At 42.7% G+C, this 26926-nt stretch overlaps 1 protein-coding gene across 3 annotated transcripts in view; it reads left to right on the top strand.

Annotated features, from left to right (window-relative positions):
• The window catches only part of lmf1 (lipase maturation factor 1), a 120044-nt gene that overhangs the window by 61420 nt on the left and 31698 nt on the right, over window positions 1-26926 (top strand). For all 3 annotated transcript variants that reach the window (XM_062964711.1, XM_062964710.1, XM_062964709.1), the window contains one exon: window positions 16842-17009. In XM_062964711.1, the coding sequence (XP_062820781.1) occupies window positions 16842-17009 (168 nt within the window). The remainder of the gene's footprint in view (window positions 1-16841; window positions 17010-26926) is intronic.

Genomic DNA, 26926 nt, shown 5'->3' with positions numbered 1-26926 from the left:
TCAGTGGTTCAAATCCGGGGAGCGGGGTGAGCTCCCGCTGTTAGCCCCAGCTTCTGCCAACCTAGCAGTTCGAAAACATGCAAATGTGGGTAGATCAATAGGTTTTTCCGGCAGGAAGGTAACAGTGCTCCATGCTGTCATGCCGGCCACATGACCTTGGAGGTGTCTATGGATAACGGCAGCTCTTTGGCTTAGAAATGGAGATGAGCACCAACACTCAGAGTCGGACACGACTAGACTTAATGTCAGGGGAAACCTTTACCGAATAATAGTTGCTATTGTTATTATTATTACCAGATGATGATGATGATGATGATGATGCTTTTATCCTGATTGGGATGCAAAATTTTGCCGCAAAACAAAGTTTGAAATGGGGCCAACCGTGCAAAACGGTTATGTAAATGTAAATGTCTGTTTTATAATTGCACATGTCTGTGTACATTTGATGTGTTTTATATTGTTACTGTTTTTATCTGGATTTGACCCTTGTAAGCCGCCCCGAGTCCCTTCGGGGAGATGGAGGCGGGGTATACATAAAGTATTTTATTATTATTATTATTATTATTATTATTAAAACTTAAAAGACTCCTACCCAAGGGGCCCATTTGCTGGCTTTTTTACCTCTTTCTTTCTTTCTTTCTTTCTTTCTTTCTTTCTTTCTTTCTTTCTTTCTTTCTTTCTTTCTTTCCTCTTGCTTTCCCTACAAGCGAGACAGTAGCAGCGGCGATATTTTTTAATAAGATGCCCTTTGGCGCGAGGAGGAGGAGGAGGAGGTGCGGAAAGCCACTTGTCCGGCTGCCAGGCTCCAGGAAGAATGGCCATTTTGTTCTTGGCTTTACCTGCAAACTTTGGGGAGGGAGAAGGCCCCGGCGCGGCACGCTGATGGGTTGAAATTGGAGCCCGAAAAATGTAACCGGGCTGGTGCAGCATGACATGAGATTTCTAGGGGAAATATACAGTTGGGGTGAGTGATGTCTTGCCCTCCCTTCCAGCTGGACCCTCGTCCAAGCTTCACTGTGCAAACACTTAAATCAAGACCAGATTATCCCGTTTGGAGATGTGCCTCCCCTTGGGCTGCTTTCCCTTGGGATCCTTCCATCTTTTATTGAGTTTGCTGCCTTATCTCCCTTCTCTTAAGCCTAAAAGAAGAGCTAATGGCCCCATCAATCTATATATATAAATGAGTGATGGCATCACGGCGACCGACAAAACGACAAAACTAAAGGTCCCCCAACCTCGAAAATTGATAGCACAACCCCTCATCCACGCCTCTATCAACAAGAAAAAGGAAAAGAAAAATAAAGTCCTAATTAGAGGGAGAAGAATAATTGTTTTTTATCCAATTGCTGCCAGTTAGAAGGCTAAGCTCCGCCCACTTGGTCTCCTAGCAACCCAGTTAGCCCAGGGGACAGGCACAGTTAGGCCTCACTTAGGCCTTTTCCACAGATTATCTAATTTGAACTGGATTATATGGCAGTGTAGACTCAAGGCCCTTCCACACAGCTATATAACCCATTTATAATCATATTATCTGCTTCGAACTGGATTATCTTGACTCCACACTGCCATATAATCCACTTCAGTGTGCATTTTATCCAGCTGTGTAGAAGGGGCCTCATATAATCTAGTTCTAAGCAGATAATATAAGATTATATATATATATATATATATATATATATATATAGGTGCTAAATTCGTAAATACAGTAATTACTACATAGCATTTCTGCGTATTGAACTACTTTTTCTGTCAAATTTCTTGTATAACATGATGTTTTGGTGCTTAATTTGTAAAATCATAACTTAATTTGGTGTTTAATAGGCTTCTCCTTAATCTCTCCTTGTTATCCAACATATTCGCTTATCCAATATTCTGCCGGCCCGTTTATGTTGGAAAAGTGAGACTCTACTGTAATAATAATAATAATAATAATAATAACAATAATAATACAGTAGAGTCTTACGAATTTAGCACCAAAATATCACGATATATTGAAAACATTGACTACAAAAATGGCTTGGATAATCCAGAAGCTTGGATAAGCGAGGCTTGGATAAGTAAGACTCTACTGTATTATTATTATTATTATTATTATTATTATTATTATTATTATTATTATTAGAGCCCCGGTGGCGCAGCGTGTTAAAGCGCTAAGCTGCTGAACTTGCTGACCGAAAGGTCTCAGATTCAAATCCGGGGAGGGGAGTTAGTCCTGTTAGCCCCAGCTTCTGCCAACCTAGCAGTTTGAAAACATACCAATGTGAGTAGATCAATATAATGTGATTTTATTTTGCAATGGTATCTGTTTTATATGAATTGCAGTTTTGTAGATTGTTTTATATGAATTGTTGTTTTTACATTGTTTTTAGGCATTGAATTTTTGCCTATTTATTGTAAGCCGCTTTGAGTCCCCTCGGGGAAAAAGGCGGGGTAAAAGTGATGTAAATAAAATAAAATAAATAAATAAATACTGCTCTGGTGGGAAGGTAACATTGGCGCTCCATGCAGTCATGCTGGCCACATGACCTTAGAGGTGTCTACGGACAACGCCGGCTCTTAGGCTTAAAAATGGAGATGAGCACCAACACACAGAGTCAAACATGATTGGACTTAATGTCAGGGGAAAACCTTTACCTTTGCTATTGTACATTCTTCAGCCGATCCTTTTTTTTAGTTTCCAGGTTTTAAAAATCAGGGTGCGCATTAGATTTGGTGGCACATTAGACCCAATACGGCATGTCTTGGAACCCTAAACTTCCTATTTTAAACCTGTAGCAACCGGCACTGGAGCGCCACTGGCACCAGCGCTGACCACAAGCGGCCATGAAAATAAACATTCCGGGTCTGACATGACGAGCGGATCGCAAAGGGGAATATTAAATGCAAGGCAAACACCGTTGCGCCCTCCTTTTATGGGGTTTTCGGAATGCTCCCCGGTCTCGCTTGCCCGCCTCAATGGGCCCACTGTTTGGGAGGCCTGGTGCCAGCGGTGCGGAGAACTCTGTCCGAAAGGCAGCCCTTGCGTCGCCTCTTGGGTCAACAGGGAGCCCGGCGGTTTGGCCGCGGAGCCTCGGAGCCGAGAGGAGAACCGGGCGTTTGTCCTGGGCTTCCTAAGGGCACCCTTAAGAGCCATGGGAGGAAATGGGGGCGTCTGCACTGCGGAACGGATGCACTTTGGTCCTGTTGCCTCAGCCTCTCAAAGGCACCGTTTTGAACCCAAACAGGCGACAGTCAGCCGTTCCTTGATCTCGAAAGAAAAGGATTATATATATATATATATATATATGGATGGAAAGAGGACCTGTAAGTGCCAACAGAAGCTGGAACTACAAAAGACATAGTTACAAATACAGTAGAGTCTCGCTTATCCAAGCCTCGCTTATCCTAGCTTCTGGATTATCCAAGCCATTTTTGTAGTCAATGTTTTCAATATGTCGTGATATTTCGGTGCTAAATTTGTAAATACAGTAATTACAACATAACATTACTGCGTATTGAACTACTTTTTCTGTCAAATTTGTTGTCTAACATGATGTTTTGCTGCTTAATTTGTAAAATCATAACGTAATTTGATGTTTAATAGGCTTTTCCTTAATCCCCCCTTATTATCCAAGATATTCACTTATCCAAGCTTCTGCCGGCCCGTTTAGCTTGGATAAGTGAGACTCTACTGTACTTCTATAGGCAAAATAACGCTAAGACGTCCTTTTTAGCGTGTCTAGGTTAATACTAGGGGCCCCTGGTGACACAGTGTGTTAAAGCGCTGAGCTGCTGAACTTGCGGACCAAAAGGTCCCACGTTCAAATCCGAAGAGCCGAGTGAGCGCCCGCTGTTAGCTCCAGCTTCTGCCAACCTAGCAGTTCGAAAACATGCAAATGTGAGTAGATCAATAGGTACCGTTCTGGTGGAAAGGTAACGGCGCTCCATGCAGTCATGCCAGTGGCCACATGACCTTGCCTATGGACAACGCTGGCTCTTCAGCTTAGAAATGGAAATGAGCACCAACCCCCAGAGTCGGTCACGACTGGACTTAACGTCAGGGGAAACCCTTTACCTTTACCTAGGTTAATACTGGAGGGGAATGGACCTTAGAGGTTGGGAGTTGTAGTTCACCCATATCCAGAGAGCACTGTGCATCCAACTGATGATGGATCTTGACCAATCTTGGCACACAGACCCAACATGACCAACGTTCAATGCTGATGGGGCTTGGAGGGATGGACTTTAGATATTGGGATTTATAGTTCCCCCACATCCAGAGAGCAATGTGCAACAAACAGACGATGGACCTTGACCAATCATGGTACACAGACCCATCACGACCAACTTTTAATGCTGCTATAGCTTGGAGGGATGGAACATAGAGTTTGGGAATTGTAGTTCACCCATATCTAGAGAGCACTATGCACCCAACAGACAATGGATCTGGATTGATCTTGGCACACAGACCCAACATGACCAATGTTCAATGCTGATGGGGCTTGGAGGGATGGACTTTAGAAATTGGGAGTTATAGTTCACCCACATCCAGACAGCACTGTGAACCCAACAGATGGTGGCTCTTGTCCAGTCCTGGCACACATAATAATAATAATAATAATAATAATAATAATAATAATAATAATAATAATAATAATAATAATAATAACTTTATTTATACCCCGCCACCATCTCCCCGTGGGGACTCGGGGCGGCTTACATGGGGCAGAGGCCCAAACAACATAGAACAAAGCATAGGCAACATAATACAATCACACTATAAAAAGATAAAATAGTAATATAATATATCAATTAAAACAAAAATACAGGATAAAAAAATGCATTTAAAACACATAAATGGTAAAATCATAATAAAAACGGGATAGATTATTAAAAACCCTCTGGGGCTGATTAATTAATGACTATCTCCAAAGGCCTTAACTTTTAATGCTGCTGTAGTTTGGAAATATGGACCTTAGAGTGGGGGGGTTATAGTTCACCCATATCCAGAGAGCACTGTGCACCGAACAAACGATGGATCTTGGCCAGTCTTGGCACACAGATACAACATGGTCAACTTTCAATGCTGCTGGGATTTGTAGAGATGAATCTTAGAGGTTGGGAGTTATAGTTCACCCACATCCATAGAGTGCTGTGCACCCAACAGACAATGGGCGCAACATAACTAATGTTAAAGGTTGGTGGATAAATGGCATTGCAAAATCCCATACTTGGGCATCGCTGAGTACTTAAGCTAGTATTTCTATAAATGCAAAGAGACCCTTAAGAGTTAGCTGTATTTTCTGCTCCTCCATCTCTCTCCCACCTACCCCTATCTTGCATCCCCTCGGCCCCAAAATCCAGCGTCTTTCATTTGGAAGTTGTTCTCAAGCCAAGCAGGATCCCAGTTCGGGGAATTGGTGGTGGCACCAGGTAGCGCCTTCGGTAACGGCACAATTTGCTCTTTGTGAAACCCGCGTTATGAAAGCTCCTACTGTTCCCAGCATCCCTTTATGGCACTCCGAGGCGAACATGATCCAGAGCCCCAAAGGCCTTCATCTAAACACAGCCACGAGCCGTTAGACTTCCCTTTAAGTAAACCAACATCCCTGATGCTTTTTTTTTTTCAGCGTGTTCTTTGGCTAGCTTCTTCATGCGTCACATTTATGGTTCGGGTTTGGAAAAGGGCTGCGATGGCCGGTGCCTGCCCTAATTTCCCCTACAGAATTGAATTAAAGTAGAATGGGATGCATCGTTGTTAGGTATAGGACCCAGCGCAATACATTTCCAATTTGGAGGGGTGCGTTCCTATGGAAAATATATATCCATGGAAGTGTCCCATAGGACAGCCTTTCCCAACCCTTGATCTAAGAGCTATTGAGGTTTAAAAGGATTGGGTTAGATGGACAATTTGGGTGCAGAGAGGTCTTGCGTACTATTGTGAGTACAAATAAACACAAACATAATAATAATAATAATAATAATAATAATAATAATAATAATAATAGCAAAGAACTGGTGGGATCACAAACCTGCAAAAGTATTGGAAAATGAACATGCAAAGATACTGTGTGGACTTCTGAATCCAGACTGACAAAGTTCTGGAACACAACACACCAGACATCACAGTTGTGGTAAAGAAAAAGGTTTGGATCATTGATGCTGCCATCCCAGGTGACAGTCGCATTGACGAAAAACAACAGGAAAAACTCAGCCGCTATCAGGACCTCAAGATTGAACTTCAAAGACTCTAGCAGAAACCAGTGCAGGTGGTCCTGGTGGTGATGGGCAAACTGGGTGCCGTGCCAAAAGATCTCAGCCGGCATTTGGAAACAATAGACATTGACAAAATCACGATCTGCCAACTGCAAAAGGCCACCCTGCTGGGATCTGCACGCATCATCCGAAAATACATCACACAGTCCTAGACACTTGGGAAGTGTTCGACTTGTGATTTTGTGATATGAAATCCAACATATCTATCTTGTTTGCTGTGTCATAATAAAATAATAATAATAATATGAAATCCAGCATGTCTATCTTGTTTGCTGTGTCATACAATAATAATAATAATAATAATAATAATAATAATAATAATGTAGAGTCTCACTTATCCAACATTCTGGATTATCCAACGCATTTTTGTAGTCAATGTTTTCAATACATTGTGATGTTTTGGTGCTAAATTCGTAAATACAGTAATTACTACATAGCATTTCTGCGTATTGAACTACTTTTTCTGTCAAATTTGTTGTATAACATGATGTTTTGGTGCTTAATTTGTAAAATCATAACTTAATTTGGTGTTTAATAGGCTTCTCCTTAATCTCTCCTTGTTATCCAACATATTCGCTTATCCAATGTTCTGCCGGCCTGATTATGTTGGAAAAGTGAGACTCTACTATAATAATAATAATAATGATAATAATAATAATAATAATAAAAATAATAATAATACTGTAATAATAATCATCATCATTATCATCATTATCATCATCATCATCTTAGAACAATTTCAATTTCAATGTTCAATGTGTTGTCAAAGGCTTTCATGGCTGGAATCACAGGGTTGTTGTGTGTTTTCCGGGCTGTATGGCCATGTTCCAGAAGTATTCTCTCCTGATGTTTCACCCACATCTATGGCAGGCATCCTCAGAGGTTGTGAGGTATGAAACGTTAGGAGAGAATACTTCTGGAACATGGCCGTACAGCCCGGAAAATACACAACAACCCTGTGATTCCAGCCATGAAAGCTTTCGACAATAATAATAATATTATTTAGAAATGGACAAAAGGGGTGCAAAGTTGCTATTTTTAAAATAGGGCCAAGAGTTGTTTGCAAGTGTTGTAACAGATCCCAAAATCTGCTGGGGGGAGCATTTCCAGACTTTGGCATTTCCATCTACACTGTCATATAATCCAGTTTCGGAATATAGACCAACGGTATTGAATCGGATTACATGGCAGTGTAGTCTCACATCGGAGTCCCCAGTGGCGCAGTGTGTTAAAGCGCTGAGCTGCTGAACTTGCAGATCGAAAGGTTGCAGGTTCGAATCCGAAGAGCCGAGCTGTTCGAAAACATGCAAATGTGAGTAGATCAATAGGTACCACTCCGGCGGGAAGGTAACGGTGTTCCATGTAGTCATGCCGGCCACATGACCTTGGAGGTGTCTATGGACAACACCGGCTCTTTGACTTAGAAATGGAGATGAGCACCAACCCTTAGAGTCGGACACGACTGGACTTAACGTCAGGGAAACCTTTACCTTTACCTTAGGCTCATATAAATACAGTTCAATCTGCATTATATGAACTGACCAATATAATCCAGTTTGAACTGCATTATATGGCAGTGTAGATGGGGCCTTTGTTGAAAGTTGATTGTGGAATTGCCCTGGAGGTCTTAGAATATTTTAGAGACACCTGAGTCTTTTAGCCCTAAGAACTGAAGAATAATCCCTTCTGACCCAACAAGCAAGCAGAAAAGCTTTGGACTGGATGGCCTCTGGGGGACCCTTCCATGTCTTATGATTCACCCATTCATTCATTTATAGGATCTTTTTGCAGAACGGAATCCAGCGCCCTCTCAAAGTTGAGTGGAGTCTCCTTCTCTGGAGGCTTTCAAGCAGGAGCTGGATGGCCATCTGTCGGGAGGGCTTGGATTGTGTCTTTCTGCATGGCAGAAAGAGGGTTGGATTGGATGGTCCTTGGGTGTCCTCTAACTGTAGTGAAATAATGATGCCTAGAAAAGTGAGTCTTCTCTTCTGGAGGTTTTTGAATGGAGGTTGCATGGCTGTCTGTTGGGAGGGCTTGGATTGTGTCCTTCCACAATGCAATGCCCCCTTGGGGTCTCCTCTAAGTCTGTGATTCAATTATGGGATGCAAAGGGGGTGGCATATGGAAGCCAAGGTCCCCTGGAATGTGGAGGCAGACTTCTCCCCTCCAGAGCCGCTCCAACTTCTTAAAATATTTTTCAGGGATCCTGAACAAATAAATACCCTGAATGAAGCCATGGTTCGTGGCGGTGTAATTTTAGCTCCGAGCTTTCCCCAGGAATGCCCAGAATAAATAGGGGATATTTGCAACCCAGGCTTCTGTTTGTATTCAGAGCAAGGCTGTCTCTCTCTCTCTCTCTCCCCCCCCCCCCCCCAAATGCTGAACCAAAGGGGTGGTGCGGCGCATACGGGAAATGCGGTCATCGGTGCAATGAAATGAAGATAGACACAGGAGCAAAGGAACCTTTCTCAGCCCAACAGTAGCTGGTGCTTCCTTGTTTCCGATCTGGGTTTTAGTCCGAACTTTAAAGGAGCTGTCGGTGGCGTTGGGGGTTGATTCAGGCCTTGGGTAGTTGGACGTAATTCCCGGAGAGGTTTTAACACTTCACTGGCAGGCAAAGCCCAAGCTGACACTATCTAATGGTGCATCTACGTCAGGCAGGGTACAACATGGTTAAAACTGAAAGATAAAACACAGCACTATTGGAATACATATAAGAAATTACTCACAAGATCAACACCAATAAAATGCAGGCATGAATTCACAAGTAGTAGTGGTAGTAGTAGTAGTAGTAGTAGTAGTAATAATAATAATAATAATCCCTCCCGCAGGTGCCACCTTGACGTGGTGGGGAGGCTTAACCATTCCGAGGACGCTGAGGGCTGAGCTGGCGGTAGTGTAACTACCAGCAGGTCCAACCAAGCCAGAGAGGCCTCAGCTGAGAAGAAATCTCACAAAATTTCGCATCTGATGTACATGGATGACCTGAAACTGTATGGGAAACGGAAACTGAAATCCAGTCTCTGACTAACACTGTCCGAATTTTTAGCACTGATATCAGCATGGAGTTTGGCTTGGACAAATGTTCGACAGTGGCATTGAAGAAGGGAAAAATCACTGAAAGTGAGGGCATAAATATCCCCAATGGCCAAACAATAAAGTGTCACCAGCCAGAGGCCTATAAATATCTGGGCATATTACAGCTGGACAGCATCAAGCATGAGCATGTGAAGACTGTGGTCAGCAAAGAATACACACAAAGGGTCAGAAAAATTCTCAAAAGCAAGCTCAATGGAGGCGACACCATCAAGGCCATAAACACCTGGGCCATACCTGTCATAAGATATACTGCTGGCATTATAAATTGGACACAGGCGGAACTGGACAATTTGGACAGAAAAACAAGAAAACTCATGACCATTCATCATTCACTGCACCCTCGCAGTGACGTTGACCGGCTATATCTGCCTAGAAGATCAGGGGGCAGAGGACTCTTACAAGTAAAACAAGCAGTCAAAGAAGAAGAACATGCCCTGGCAGAATATGGAAAGCAAAGGGAAGAACCTGCTTTGATTGAAGTCAAAAATCAGAAACTCCTCAAAGCACAGCAGACAAAAAACCAGTACAAGAAAACCGCACTACAAACTAGAGCTGACAGCTGGCACAACAAAACATTGCATGGAAAGTTCCTTGACAAAATTGATGGAAAAGCTGATAAGGAGAAGACCTGGCTCTGGCTCACAAATGGGACCCTGAAGAAGGAGACAGAAGGCCTGATCCTTGCAGCCCAGGAGCAAGACATCAGGACAAAGGCAATTCAGGCCAAGATCGAAAAATCAGCTGATGACCCAAAATGCAGACTGTGCAAGGGAGCTGACGAAACCATTGATCATATCCTCCGTTGCTGTAATAAAATCGCACAGACAGACTACAAACAGAGGCACAACTATGTGGCCCAAATGATTCATTGGAACTTATGCCTCAAGTACCACCTCCCAGCAGCAAAGAACTGGTGGGATCACAAACCTGCAAAAGTATTGGAAAATGAGCACGCAAAGATACTGTGGGACTTCCGAATCCAGACTGACAAAGTTCTGGAACACAACACACCAGACATCACAGTTGTGAAAAAGAAAAAGGTTTTGGATCATTGATTTCGCCATCCCAGGTGACAGTCGCATTGACGAAAAAAAAACAGGAAAAACTCAGCCGCTATCAGGACCTCAAGATTGAACTTCAAAGACTTTGGCAGAAACCAGTGCAGGTGGTTCCAGTGGTGATGGGCACACTGGGTGCCATGCCAAAAGATCCCAGCCGGAATTTGGAAACAATAGACATTGACAAAATTACGATCTGCCAACTGCAAAAGGCCACCCTACTGGGATCTGCCCGCATCATCCGAAAATACATCACACAGTCCTAGACACTTGGGAAGTGTTCGACTTGTGATTTTGCGAAACGAAATCCAGCATATCTATCTTGTTTGCTGTGCCATACAATGTCGTTGTGTTGATAATAATAATAATAATAATAAATTTTTGTGAGACAAAGTCCAGCATGTCTATCTCGTTTGCTGTGTTATACAGTAATAATAATAATAATAATAATAATAATAATAATAATAATAATAATAATAATAAAACAATAAATGTATTACTTGCCTCTTTAATGGCCATCTTTCTGTGCCTTTCTATATGTGGGTCTCAGTTGGGATTGCAACCTTAATGGTGGGCATTGGGGTCTTTGGGGATTCTTTGGATGATGATGATGATTATTATTATGATATTAAATCATAATAATCTCTTCCGGTCAATTACCTGCCTCTCCTTGTGCAGTGGAAGAGGTGATGATGATGATGATGATGATGATGATGACAATGACAATCATAATAAACAACTTTATTTTTGTACCCCACCTCCATCTCCCCAAAGGGACTCGGGGTGGCTAACATGGGGCCAAGCCCGGATAGTTACAATAGAATCATAGAATCATAGGATCATAGAATAGTAGAGTTGGAAGAGACCACATGGGCCATCCAGTCCAACCCCCTGCTAAGAAGCAGGAAATGGCATTCAAAGCACCCCCGACAGATGGCCATCCAGCCTCTGCTTAAAAGCCTCCAAAGAAGGAGCCTCTACCACGGCCCCGGGGAGAGAGTTCCACTGCCGAACAGCTCTCACAGTGAGGAAGTTCTTCCTGATGTTCAGGTGGAATCTCCTTTCCTGTAGTTTGAAGCCATTGTTCCATTGCGTCCTAGTCTGCAGGGCAGCAGAAAACAAGCTCCCTCCCTCCTCCCTATGACTTCCCTTCACGTATTTGTACATGGCTATCATGTCTCCTCTCAGCCTTCTCTTCTGCAGGCTAAACATGCCCAGCTCTTTAAGCCGCTCCTCATAGGGCTTGTTCTCCAGACCCTTAATCATTTTAGTCGCCCTCCTCTGGACGCTTTCCAGCTTGTCAACATCTCCCTTCAACTGTGGTGCCCAAAATTGGACACAGTATTCCAGGTGTGGTCTGACCAAGGCAGAATAGAGGGGGAGCATGACTTCCCTGGATCTAGACGCTATTCTCCTATTGATGCAGGCCAGAATCCCATTGGCTTTTTTAGCTGCCGCATCACATTGTTGGCTCATGTTTAACTTGTTGTCCACAAGGACTCCAAGGTCTTTTTCGCACACACTGCTGTCAAGCCAGGTGTCCCCCATTCTGTATCTTTGATTTCCATTTTTTCTGCCGAAGTGAAGTATCTTGCATTTGTCCCTGTTGAACTTCATTTTGTTAGTTTTGGCCCATCTCTCTAGTCTGTCAAGATCGTTTTGAATTCTGCTCCTGTCTTCTGGAGTGTTAGCTATCCCTCCCAGTTTGGTGTCGTCTGCAAACTTGATGATCGTGCCTTCTAACCCTTCGTCTAAGTCGTTAATAAAGATGTTGAACAGAACCGGGCCCAGGACGGAGCCCTGCGGCACTCCACTTGTCACTTCTTTCCATGATGAAGACGACGCATTGGTGAGAATCACCCTTTGGGTTCGTTCGCTTAGCCAATTACAGATCCACCTAACCGTAGTTTTGTCTAGCCCACATTTTACTAGTTTCCTTGCCAGAAGGTCATGGGGGACTTTGTCGAAGGCCTTACTGAAATCCAGGTACGCTACATCCACAGCATTCCCTGTATCGACCCAACTCGTAACTCTATCGAAAAAAGAGATCAGATTAGTCTGGCATGACTTGTTTTTGGTAAATCCGTGTTGACTATGAGCAATGACCGCATCTGTTTCTAAGTCTTCGCAGACCACTTCCTTAATGATCTTTTCCAGAATTTTGCCTGGTATCGATGTGAGGCTGACCGGACGGTAATTGTTTGGGTCGTTCTTTTTTCCCTTCTTGAAGATAGGGACCACATTCGCCCTCCTCCAATCTGCTGGGACTTCTCCCGTTCTCCAAGAACTCTCGAAGATAATTGCCAGTGGTTCTGAAATAACTTCTGCTAGTTCCTTCAGTACTCTTGGATGTAGCTGATCTGGCCCTGGGGACTTGAATTCGTTTAGAGGCCAAGTGTTCCTGGACAACTTGTTTCCCTATTTGGGGTTGGATTTCCCCCAATCCTTCGTCCATTCCGTGTTGCTGAGGTTGAAGATGGCTTTCTTTTTCTGAGAAGACCGAGGCAAAGAAGGCATTAAGTAGTTCTGCCTTTTCCCTGTCCCCTGTCGCCATCACCCCATCTTCTCCTTGCAATGGCCCTATCGCCTCCTTTTTCTTCCTTTTTCTACCAACGTAAGCAAAAAAGCCTTTTTTGTTGTTTTTTATGTCCCTGGCAAGCCTGAGCTCATTTTGCGCTTTAGCCTTGCGAACCTTTTCCCTACAGGTGTTGGCTATACATTTGAATTCTTCTTTGGTGATTTCTCCCCTTTTCCACTTCTTGTGCATGTCACTTTTGAGCTTTAGCTCGGTTAGAAGTTCTTTGGACATCCATTCTGGCTTCTTTGCACTTGTCTTATTTTTCTTCTTTGTTGGCACTGTTTGCATTTGCGTCTTGAGTATTTCACTTTTGAAAAACTCCCATCCATCCTTAACTCCCTTGTTTTTTAATATCGGCGTCCATGGAATGCCGCTCAGTAATTCCTTCATTTTTTGGAAGTCAGCTCTCTTAAAGTCCAGAATAAAATAAAACAGAATAAAATACATACTTAATACATTTCATCAGAAGATTAAAACACATCAAAATAAAAACGTAATTATACATAATAACATAGTAAAAATAAAATAGTGACAATAGTATAATTAGGCATAATGTAAAATCAGAACAGGCGTTGACAAAACTGAACTGGGCCAAAGTGCAAGGAGTTTATATTGTAAACTCAATGGATGAGATAGATGAGTAAAGTGCTATATTTAGTAAGAGACTTGGGATGGGGTAACACTGAAGTTATTTCAACTGATGGAACAGAATAATATCATCATCACATCATCCAAAGGATCCCGATGCCCACCATTAAGGTTGCAATCCCAACTGAGACCCACATATAGAATGGCACAGAAAGATGGCATCTTCTCATTCAAAACTGGAGACTCTGGGCACAGAAATAGGATTTTGGCCATGGATTAAAAAGGAAGCAACGGGGTGTTTTTTTACCCCTTACAAACGCCTGCGTTCTATACAAAAAATATATATGTGTGTGTGTGTGTGTATATATGTTGTATGCATCTGAAGTTTATTTCGGTCCTTGGGGTAAGTGGCGCGGCAGTGTGTCTCTAGTAAATTGCCAGCGTTTTACGGTGGCTCTGGCACCCGAGACCCACAGACGGCGGTGCCGTGGCGCATTGGATATTGAATATTGCCATTGATGGAGCTGGCGGGGAGGGCACAGTTTAAAAATAAATTTAAAAAGAGGAAAGCCTCTCTGGAGACGTAATTTATTTTGATGTTTCCTTCCCCGGCAACTGATTTTCCCTCCTACTCCCTTCTTTGCAAACAAACAAACACAGCATTGCTCTCTGTGCCTGAACACTTCGGATCCTTTTTAAAATAACTTTTATTGGGCTTCTGTTTGCAATCTTTACAGCAGATCCAGGGCTGGAAAGGGAGGTATATTTAGAGTAGGGAGCAGAGAGGCAAAAGCTGCATTGGAGGCTTCGAGTTTGTATGTTTGATTTTTTCAATTTTTAGCTGAATCTGTTTTAGATTTTGATGGGTTTGGCTTGAGTCCTGGATTGAGGAGAAGGTAGAATCCGGTTACTATAATCAATCATTATCATTGCAGATAGCAGCAGCAGCAAAAAAAAATGAGTATTGATTATTATTATTATTATTATTATTATTATTATTATTATTATTAATAATAATAATAATAATAATAATAACAATAATAATAATAATAGTGTGTTGGCAGAGAGGAATGGGTTGTACTTTGGATATAATAATAATAATAATAATAATAATAATAATAATAATAATAATAATAATAGAGTAGAGTTTCATTTATCAAACACTCGCTTATCCAATGTTCTGGATTATCCAACGCATTTTTGTAGTCAATGTTTTCAATACATCGTGATATTCTGGTGCTAAATTCGTAAATACAATAATTACTACATAGCGTTACTGTGTACTGAACTACTTTTTCTGTCAAATTTGTTTTAAAACGTGATGTTTTGATGCTTAATTTGTAAAATCATAACCTAATTTGATGTTTAATAGGCTTTTCCTTAATCTCTCCTTATTAACCAACATAATCACTTATCCATTTATGTTGGATAAATGAGACTCTACTGTAATAATAATAATAAGTGTGTTGATGGAGAGGAATGGTTTGTGCTTTAGATGATGATGATGATGATGATGATGATGATAATAATAAAAGATACTGTGGGACTACCGAATCCAGACTGACAAAGTTCTGGAACACAACACACCAGACATCACAGTTGTGGAAAAGAAAAAAGTTTGGATCATTGATGTCGACATCCCAGGTGACAGTCGCATTGACGAAAAACATCAGGAAAAACTCAGCCGCTATCAGGACCTCAAGATTGAACTTCAAAGACTCTGGCAGAAACCAGTGCAGGTGGTCCCGGTGGTGATCGGCACATTGGGTGCCATGCCAAAAGATCTCAGCCGGCATTTGGAAACAATAGACATTGACAAAATCACGATCTGCCAACTGCAAAAGACCACCCTACTGGGATTTGCGCGCATCATTCGAAAATACATCACACAGTCCTAGACACTTGGGAAGTGTTTGACTTTGATTTTGTGATATGAAATCCAGCATATCTATCTTGTTTGCTGTGTCATAATAAAATAATAATAATAATAATTTATTTGTCGTCCGCCCTATCTCCCTGAAGGGAGTCAGCGCAATTTCCAACATATATGGCAAACATTCAATGCCAGACATACAAACAAAAGGGTTTGGAGAAGGGTTTGAATGTCCACTCTACCATAGAGTTGTAGTTTCCCAAGGTCTTTTACTTCTACGTATATCCAAGAATGCCTGTGCTTGCATCAAACTACAACTCCTGAGAGTCTATATAATTGCACCATAGCCATTTAGGTAGGTCCAAACTGCATTAAGTCTACATCCTGGCTTTCAGTGTCAATTGTCAGTCTCCTTCTCTGGATGCTTATAATCAGAGGCTGAATGACCATCTGTTGGGTAGGTTCGGATGGTGTCGTCCTTCCCGGCAGAAAGGGGTCAGCCTGGATAGCCTTTGGGTTCCCTTCCCACTCCAGGACTCTATTCATGCTGCATTTGGGAGGGTTTGCATCCTCCTCGCTGCCTTTGGTCCTTAACTCAAACCGTTCCCATCCGGACGGCCCCTTGGTCCTTTGACCCCGGATGTAGGTCTCTCCTGACCTCTTGCCCCCGTGGGCTTCGTCCTGCGGAAGGAAGGAAAGAAAGAAGGAAGGAAAGAAGGAAGGAAGGATGCTGCGGCCGGGTGTCCCAAGGGAACTCCACAACCAGAGAAAGCCCCGCTCTGATTAATCCCAGCTTTGCGAGGCAGGAATTGCATTCGTCACAGTTATGGATTTCGTTTTTTTGTTGTTGTTGCAAAAAGAGGCATATTGCACACCGAAAAGCGTTCTGGCCGTGTTTGTTTGTGGATGCGTTCCGCGTTGTTTTGTTTTCCCTTTTGCTCAAAGCTGCAAACAATTTAAAGATGTGTTGCGTCTCCTCCAATTATGGTCGGCCTTTCTGGCTATCTCTATTTATTGTGCGGCTTGGATTTTTTTTTTCATTATAAACAAAATAAACCTTCATTGCTAATGGATAGAAGCTGCATCGCAATGGGGCTGGATTGCTTTGTGCCTGCCATGGGTTTGTTATTTTTATGCAATGCACGTTAAAGTCCTTTATCATATAGTCGTTGCTCTCTTGCATCTTCTGCATGGGAACTACAACTCCCAGGATCTCGAAACCATCCATTGTTCAACAAGGGTGTTCATTTCCTACTGCCGGTTAGGAATTGTGGGAGTTCAAGTCCAAAATATCTGGAGGGCCAAAGTTTGCCCATGCCTGAAGACAACTATCTCTATATCATTTAATTCTAACTAATTGATGTTCGTTACGGTTCTCGCTCTCTTCCAGACCCAACCTGTGCCCAACCCCATCGCCTACTACATGCACCGCTCTCCGGAGGGTTTCCACCAGTTTGAGACGCTCTTCAACCACGTTATTGAACTGGCCGTGCCCTTCTTGCTGTTCCTGGGTCGGCGCTTGTGCATCCTTCACGGCTTGCTGCAAATTCTCTTCCAGGTGAGGTCAAGCATGACGACTTGGCACAATGGCACTACTAGGGAAGGTGCGAAAAGTGCGGCATTTCAGCAATGCATTATTTTTTATAATTTGCTCTAATTGCCATGGGACGGTTTGATGGAAGTGTTGGGGTTCAGCAAGAGGCTGGGGATTTCTCAGAGGATGAGGGGGATGATGGGTTTCTAACTGAGGAGTCTGTGTGTGATCGGGGTGAACCGCAGGCCTTCGAACAGAGAGAAATTCAGTCTTACTTAGGCGATCCCTCGTAGTTCGAGGAGGATTGTCTTCCATCTCTGGTGTCTTGGGGGTGGGTTCTTAGGTGGCTAAAGAGACCTATTCTTGATCTGCATGTTCTTCCGCAGTGAGGACATTGGTTTCCAGGTGGAAGGCAGTCCTGGTCAGGATTGGCTTGACGCTCCTTCCTCTTGGCACGTTTCTCCCTTAAGCCCTCCATTCATTCCTCTTCGAACTCCACAGCACTGCTGGTCACAGCTGACCTCCAATTAGAGCGCTCAAGGGCCAGGGCTTCCCAGTTGTCAGTGTCTATGCCATAGTTTTTAAAGTTGGCTTTAAGCCCATCTTTAAATCTCTTTTCCTGCCCACCAACATTATGTTTTCCATTCTTGAGTTCGGAGTAGAGTAACTGCTTTGGGAGACGGTGATCGGGCATTCGGATAACGTGGCCAGTCCAGCGGAGTTGATGGTGTAGGAGCATCGCTTCAATGCTGGTGGTCTTTGCTTCTTCCAGCACGCTGACATTTGTCCGCCTGTCTTCCCAAGAGATTTGCAGGATTTTTCTGAGGCAACACTGATGGAAACGCACCAGGAGTTTGGTGTGACGTCTGTAGACCATCCACGTTTCACAGGTATAGATCAGGGTTGGGAGGACAATGGCTTTGTAAACAAGCATCTCTACGGATGTCCCAGTCATCAAACACTCTCTGCTTCATGCGGAAAAATGCTGCGCTCGCAGAGCTCAGGCGGTGTTGTATTTCAGTGTCGATGTTGACTTTTGTGGAGAGGTGGCTGCCAAGGGAGCGGAAATGGTCAACGTTTTCTAATGTGACACCGTTAAGCTGTATTCCTGGCTTTGCAGAGGGATTAGCTGGTGCCTGTTGGAAGAGCACTTTGGTTTTCTCGATGTTCAATGAGAGGCCGAGCTTCTCGTATGCTTCTGCGAAGGTGTTTAGAGTGGCTTGTAGGTCTTCTTCTGACTGCGCACAGACTACGTTGTCATCGGCATATTGGAGTTCTATAACAGATGTTGTGGTGACCTTGGTTTTGGCTTTCAGTCTGCTGAGGTTAAATAGCTTGCCATCTGTCCGATAGATGATTTCCACTCCAGTGGGAAGCTTCCCATCAACAAGGTGAAGTATCATAGCGATGAAGAAAGAGAGAAGGTCAGGCAGTTGAAGATGAGTCAATGAATGTTTTGGATTCCAATGTTTGTTCCTTAGCAACAGGGGAAAGGGAAACTGGTGAAAGGTCCATTTCTCTTGGGAATCAGCCTTCAACTGATGGGGAGTTTTTCCGCAATATCTGATTAGGTCTCCAGATGGAGGGAGTGAAGAATAGGTTAATTACACGTTGGTGAGAAATCCTTGAAACAACCCAAGTGTGTGAGGCATGATCTCATGGCTTCTTGGTCAGGCAAGGGCTTAAATTAAGTGGTGTTTACTTCGTGTCTCTCAGAGCAGACAATGTTGCCAAAAGGTTCAGGTTCTTATCTCAGCTCTCAAGTTCATGATTCATGTTTCCTGTGTTTGCCTACGTCCCTGAAAGAGTTTTCCCTTGGAAAAAGTTCCTGCTTTCATGCTTATGGATTTATGCCTGTGATCATGCAGTAAGTGATTCTGGAGGCGACTGCTGTAGCTTGACTGTTCTAGGCAGACACACGCAGCTTTTGCAATATTGACAACAGTAGAATCCCATTCTTTCCCAGCTCAGGTCTTTACAGTATTGCACTGTTTATAGCAGATACACTGCTATAACCCTACACCAAAGTCTGTATTTTTCCAATCTCAGCAAGTATAAAAAAGGCTTTGTTAAAAGGAGCTTCTTTGTTGGAGGCTTTGTTAACTGAGGTATGCCTATATTATGGTTTACTATCTAATTGGCACAACAAAAGAGGAAGAATGCAACGGAACAAAGACATCTGGACAGCAACTCATACATTACATCATAATTATCATTTTGATAGAATGTTTTTTTAAAATTTTGTTTTGTTTACCAAAAACAATTATAATCACAGTACACACAATGTGTTCCTCTCCCTAAATAGGTATCATAATTTAAGATAGATTTCTCCAATAATAATAATAATAATAATAATAATAATAATAATAATAACAACAACAACAACAACAAACAACAACAATAATAGTGATAGTAATAATAGTAATAACAGTAATAATAATAATATCTAAACATGTAATTATTTGGACGGCAATTTATATCCACGGTGTTTGACAGGGATAAAGTTTATGACTCCATTATTTGGGAAGGGAGGGTGGAAAGGAAGAACAAAAGATTGATCTGGGACCTAAATACCCTAAAGATGCCTAGTGTGATCTTGGAAGCTTGAAAGCTAAGCAGGATCAACCTTGGTTAGAACTTGAATGGGAGACCATCAGTGAATATCAGGGAGCCCCTGGTGGCATAGTGGATTAAAGCCTTGTGGCTTGAAGGTTGGGTTGCTGATCTGAAAGCTGCCAGGTTTGAATCCCACCCGGGGAGAGTGCGGATGAGCTCCCTCTATCAGCTCCAGCTCCATGCGGGGGCATGAGAGAAGCCTCCCACAAAGATGTTAAAAACATCAAAACATCCGGGCGTCCCCTGGGCAACGCCCTTACAAGCGGCCAATTCTGTCACACCAGAAGCGACTTGCAGTTTCTCAAGTCGCTCCTGACACAGAAAAAAAGAAGTGAATATCAGTACAGTAGAGTCTCACTTATCCAAGACTCGCTTATCCAACGTTCTGGTTTATCCAACACATTTTTGTAGTCAATGTTTTCAATACATCGTGATGTTTTGGTGCTAAATTCGTAAATACGGTAATTACTAAATAGCATTACTGTGTATTGAACTACTTTTTCTGTCCAATTTGTTGTATAACATGATGTTTTGGTGCTTAATTTGTAAAATCATAACCTAGTTTGTTTAATAGGCTTTTCTTTAATCTCTCCTTATTATCCAACATATTTGCTTATCCAACTTTCTGCCGGCCCATTTACATTGGATAAGTGAGACTCTACTGTATTTTGGAGGAAGGAACAGGCCAAACCATCTCTGAGTCTTCCCTGAAGTAGAAAACCCCGTGAAATTCATAGAAATGCCATAACTTGCATATACACAACACATATAAGATCCGACCTTACCCTCTCCAACTTGCAGTGGTGCAAAACATCCAATTCCCCATCACTATACTGCAGTCAATGAGCCATAACTTTTTGGGAAGGCCGTTTGCTCCTTTTCTAGAGTCCGGTGCAGTTTCCCAACTCCCCCTCTTTGTCTTGCTGGCATTAAGGAGGTAAGTGTACATTATATATGCTTACCTCCTTAATGAAATGAGCTGGCAGGGGTCCCGCTTCCTTTACGAGTGACACCCGAGAGCCATGCGGTAGCAACTCCTGGCTTTTATGGCAAGTGCACATGGCCTATAAACTGGAGAGCAACATGTATAAACTCGGTCGGAAAGCTATAAAACTGCTGATTGCATTCACAAACGACTGCCTTCCCCCAGTCTAAGGCTTCTCTCGTTCCGTCTCCCATCCTTATCCATGACTGCGGATGATGGGAGATGGAGCCTGACACTGCAGCAGATCTTATATGGAGAGTATCATGGTCCCAAGCCATTGAGGGCAAGAGAGGCATATTATGATATTGTCGTTGCAAGAAGCATCCATGTGCATGTGCATCGATGTAAAACCATGCAGAGTGTGCATACTCTTCTATATGATGTTTTGCCATCCTGTGGGAGGCTTCTCTCATGTCCCCGCATGGGAAGCTGGAGCTGACAGACGAGAGCTCATCACACTCCCTGGATTCGAACCACCGACCTTTCAGTCAGCAGTCCTGCCAACACAAGGGTTTCACCCATTGCACCGCCGGGATCTCCTGCCATTCATGCCCTTCCAGACTGGATTTCCAACTGCAATGCATTCCCTCCCATTGCTTTGAGGTGGAGAATTGCACCCTCTAGGGGCTTCTGGGATGCAAATCCCAAATCTTTCCTCCATTTTTTGGGATGAAAAATTCTCTGGACCTTCTCAGGCAGCATATGGCCCATGGTAAGCTTGTTCTGGGTTTTCTAGGGCCAGTGTTAGGATTCGTTTGCAGGCGTCTATGGCTTTTTTTGGGCAACTTGGACTTACAAGAAAAACTTTGCAGACTTGCACCTCAAAAGTGAAAGAAATCCCTTAACTGCATTGACGTCACAGTTGTTATGTATTTTATATTGTTGTATTTTATTGTATACTAGCTTGGGGACCCAACGGTGTCCCGGTTATTTGAGAAGTGTAGTTTAGATCCAATGTCAGCTGGGTTCAGTGGGTGCGGGTGAACTACAAATCCCATATGCAAGTCCCATCATCTGTGTGCCATAGGAAAGGGTAGAAAGGGTTGAGGGAGAGGCAGTGGGCGGGGTCATGCAAATGAAGAGAAAGGAACAATGGGATGTGCTCACTGTAACCTGAAATGTCCTGGGAAGGAGTGACTTGGTGGCTTCTCAGCACTGGGAACTATAGCCTGTTTGTGGAGGCTCTCTGTGTAAGTGGACACCCGTGTCACATACACACATACAGATTTTCACTTTCATTATGTGTATAGATATACAGTAGAGTCTCACTTATCCAACATAAACGGGCCGGCAGAACGTTGGATAAGCGAATATGTTGGATAATGAGGGATTAAAGAAAAGCCTATTAAACATCAAATTAGGTTATAATTTTACAAATTAAGCACCAAAACATCATGTTATACCACAAATTTGACAGAAAAAGTAGTTCAATACCTAGTAATGCTATGCAGTAATTACTTTATTTACGGATTTAGCACCAAAGTATCACGATGTATTGAAAACATTGACTACAAAAATGCGTTGGATAATCCAGAACGTTGGATAAGTGAGTGTTGGATAAGTGAGACTCTACTGTATATATTGTTGGGTCTGGTCTCCTTGTGAGCCACCTCGAGTCCCCTCAGGGAGATGGGGTGGGATACAAAAATAAAGTATATTATTATTATTATTATTATTATTATTATTATTATTATTATTATTATTATTATTATTATTAACCAGCAATGGAGTCCTTTGTTTGCCATCCCGCTGTGGCAATCCCACAGCAAGTAGCCAGCCGACTCCCTGCAAAAAAAGAAGAAGAAGAAGAAGAAAAAAAGGTGGAAACAGTGAGCCGTAGCAATCTCATTCATAATGGCCCATTGTTAAAACACATTCGTCTTATTGCCTTTTAATTGACGTTTTATGGACAGTTTGTAATTGCCCAGCGACTTTCCTTTCCCCGAGGAGTCTGCCGCCGGCCGGAGGGTTTCCCAACAAGGGGCTTCTGTTTAGGCCATATTTACCGTTCTGCGCTTCGCTCGGCACGGATTTTACGGCGGCCACTCCGGCTCTGTGGAGGAAACGATAAAGTTTAACGTCAATATCCCACTTAATTCTGCTTTTCAAGATTTTAATTGACATTTCATGCAAGGTTTTATTGGACATTTTTATAATTGTTATTGGAGTCATGGTGGCTGGGCCGGGTTGGCTCTATAGTATTCTGTTCCAGGTGAGCGTTGGCAAGGTTTGGGATTCTCTGCCTAGAAGCCACCCCAAAATCCATAGCGTTGGCCATACAATCCCTCCTTAACTCAATGCAGCGATCCGGGCGGATATTATTGTTTACAGAATAGCAGAGATTGTGCCTCGGATTGTGTCTTTGCTTGGTCTTTGCAGAATTTTCTGGGCATAAGGCAACAGTTCTTCGTATACTTGCTAGGAGCACAAACACAGAAAATAAAATAATAGAGAGACAAATACATTCCACCGCAAATATACTTGCAGACAGAGATTTGGAGCCCCAAATTTAGCCAAACAGCGGGAAGAATATCCTGAAGAATCTTTTGCAGATGTTCGAAGAGCCTTTGTGATTTAGATGCAGTGTATGATATCCTCCAATGTTGTAAAACTACGAGGAAATAAGCCTCTTTTCTAACTCTTTGTACTGTACCTGAAGTTACTCAGATCTGTATCTGATTTGTATCTTCTATCACAGAAGCTAAGTTTAGAATTATTGGCCATCTGTTGGGAGTGCTTTGATTGTGTTTTCCTACATGACAGACTGGGGTTGGATTGGATGCCCTTTGGGTTCTTTTTCTTACTCTAGATCAGCATTTCTCATTTCTGAACTATAAATCCCAGCAACTATAACTCCTAAATGACAAAATCAATCCCCCAACCGCACCAGCATTCAAATTCTGGCATATTTATTTATTTATTTATTTACAGTATTTATATTCCGCCCTTCTCACCCCGAAGGGGACTCAGGGCGGATTACAATGAACACATATATGGCAAACATTCAATGCCAACAGACAAACAACATTCAGTTTTAGACACAGAGGCATTTTTAACATCTTTCCAGCTTCACGATTCCGGCCACGGGGGGAGCTGTTGCTTCACCGTCCATTGGTGGCTGTTCTTCCTCTTCTTTTCCTCGTGAGCAGTTTTATGGTGTTGTAGATTAGTTAAATTAGCCTCCCGCATAAAGCGTACCTAATTTTTCCCTACTTGACAGATGCAACTGTCTTTCGGGGCTGCTAGGTCAACAGCAAGCCGGGGCTATTTTTATTTTATTTTTTATGGTCGGAGGCTTAACCCGACCCGGGCTTCGAACTCATGACCTCTCGGTCAGTAGTGATTTATAGCAGCTGGTTACTAGCCAGCTGCGCCACAGCCCGGCCCCCATATCAGGTATTTGTGCCAGATTTGGTCCAGATCCATTGTTGTTTGGTTTCACAGTGCTCTCTGGGTGTAGGTGAACTACATCTCTCCTAAATCACTGCCAATTCCTTCCAAATCTCTCCAGTATTTTCTGTAGGCCATGAGGGTCCTATGTGGGAAGTTTGGCCCAATTCTATCATTGGTGGGGTTCAAGGGGCTCTTTGATTGTAGATGAACTATAAATACCAACAGCAGCAGCATCAACAACAACAAAACTTTATTTATATCCTGCCACCATCTCCCAGAGGGACTCGTGGCGGCTCACAAAACACTCAAGATATGACAAAAAATACAAAATACAACAAGTGCAAAACAACATAGGCAATAAACAGTCAATACAACATCGTAAATTCTTCAACTCCCAACATCTCAATATAATGAAACTACAACTCCCAAATGTCAAAGTCTATTTTCTCCAAACTATCAGTGTCCAAATTTGGGCATATTGAGTATTCCTGCCAAGTTTGGTTCAGATCCATCATTGTTTGAGTCCACAGTGCTCTCTGGATGTAGGTGAACTAGAACTCCAAAACTCAAGGTCAGTGCCCACCAAACCCTTCTCGTATTTTTTGTAGGTCATGGGAGTTCTGTATGTTGGACATGGGAGTTCAATTCCATTGTTTGTGGAGTTCAGAATGCTCTTGGATTGTCAGTGAACTATAAATCCCAGCAGGTACAACTCCCAATGACAAAATCAATCGTCCCTAACCCCAGCATTACTTAAATTTGGGTGTATTAGGTATTCGTTCCAAATTTGGTCCAGTGAACGAAAATACATCCTGCATATCAGATATTTACATTACGCATAACAGTAGTAAAATTATAGTTATGAAGTAGCAACGAAAATAATATTATGGTTGGGAATCACCACAACATGAAGAACTGTATTAAGGGGTTGTGGCATTGAGAAGGTTGAGAACCACTGCTCTAGATGCTATATTTCTATTATTTTATTCATCAATGAATAGAATTAATTTAAAATAATAAAAATAAATAAATAAATAAATAAATAAATAAATAAATAAATAAAACAAGCAGTCAAAGAAGAACATGCCCTGGCAGAATATGTAAAGCAAAGTGAAGAACCTGCTTTGATTGAAGAAAAAAATCAGAAACTCCTCAAAGCACAGCAGACAAAAAACCAGTACAAGAAAACCACACTACAAACTAGAGCTGACAGCTGGCACAACAAAGCATTGCATGGAAAGTTCCTTGACAAAATTGAAGGAAAAGCTGATAAGGAGAAGACCTGGCTATGGCTCACGAATGGGATCCTGAAGAAGGAGACAGAAGGCCTGATCCTTGCAGCCCAGGAGCAAGAAATCAGGACAAAGGCAATTCAGGCCAAGATCGAAAAATCAGCTGATGACCCAAAATGCAGACTCTGCAAGGAAGCTGGTGAAACCATTGATCATATCCTCAGCTGCTGTAATAAAATCGCACAGACAGACTACAAACAGAGGCACAACTATGTGGCCCAAAAGATTCATTGGAACTTAGGCCTCAAGTACCACCTCCCAGCAGCAAAGAAACCTGCAAAAGTATTGGAGAAAGAGCACACAAAGATACTGTGGGACTTCCGAATCCAGACTGACAAAGTTCTGGAACACAACAAACCAGACATCACAGCTGTGGAAAGGAAAAAGGTTTGGATCATTGATGTTGCCATCCCAGGTGACAGTCGCATTGACGAAAAACAACAGGAAAAACTCAGCCGCTATCAGGACCTCAAGATTGAACTTCAAAGACTCTGGCAGAAACCAGTGCAGGTGGTCCTGGTGGTGATGGGCACATTGGGTGCCGTGCCAAAAGATCTCAGCCGGCATTTGAAAACAATAGACATTGACAAAATCACGATCTGCCAACTGCAAAAGGCCACCCTACTGGGATTTGCATGCATCATCCGAAAATACATCACACAGTCCTAGACACTTGGGAAGTGTTCGACTTGTGATTTTGTGATACGAAATCCAGCATATCTATCTTGTTTGCTGTGTCATAATATAATAATAATAATAATAATAATAATAATAATAATAATATTGTATGTTGATGGGCTTGGTCCCCATGTGAGCCACCCCGGGTCCCCTCAGGGAGATGGGTCGGGATACAAAAATAAAGTTGTTGTTGTTGTTGTTGTTGTTGTTATAAATAGAATCCACAGAATTCAGCAATGAAGCTGGATAGGAGTTGGCCAGCAAGAGAGTTGGGTTTTGCAGTAGTTCAAGGAGTTGCATTTAATGAGCTCCCAGTCTGAGGTTCCCTCCACCCCAGTTTATTTATTTGTATTCGTGCCAAAGTGTCTCCCCGAACCCGGTGCTGTAAACTCTCTCTTTTGCCATGGAAATCCATCCGAAGGAACGTGGCTCCTTTTTGCCCCCCTCCGAACGAGGCTGGCTTCTCTCAAGAATAAACCCGGCTCCGGCTTTTGACAAGCTCTAATGAAAAACAAATTGTTGTATTACTTAGGAAAATAATGTGAAGGAAGCCTGAATTAGTTGCCGAGGTGGGAAAGTTTAGGACTACTTGAAAACGGCTTGGGGAAGGTTATTTATTTGGAAAGCTTTGCTGCAGAAAAGAGAGGGCCTTGTTTGTTTCAGGGCTCACGTTGCCAAAGCAGGGACGTGAATCATACCTTTTTGAATCATGACGTGGGGCTGAGAAGGGTCTCTTAGCGGTTGCAAAAGGGCTGTGTCCTCACGTTTTAGGGCCTCCGATTAATCAAAGAGCGGGCGACATGGAAAATGTTCCTTCTCATTTTCAAAAAAGTACCCACCGAGCCATAGCTTGTTTTGGACAAGGTCGTTGCGGAATCGAATTTGGATACCCTTGCCATGTAATAAAAGGGATTTTTGCCCAGGTAGAATACACTGGGGAACTTTTCACGATACAGTACCACCATAATACCCACAAT

The sequence above is a fragment of the Anolis carolinensis genome, unplaced genomic scaffold, assembly GCF_035594765.1.
Source record: "Anolis carolinensis isolate JA03-04 unplaced genomic scaffold, rAnoCar3.1.pri scaffold_13, whole genome shotgun sequence".
Taxonomy (NCBI): domain Eukaryota; kingdom Metazoa; phylum Chordata; class Lepidosauria; order Squamata; family Dactyloidae; genus Anolis; species Anolis carolinensis.
The sequence above is the reverse complement of the archived record's forward strand: the minus strand, read 5'-3'. Positions and strand labels throughout refer to the sequence as shown.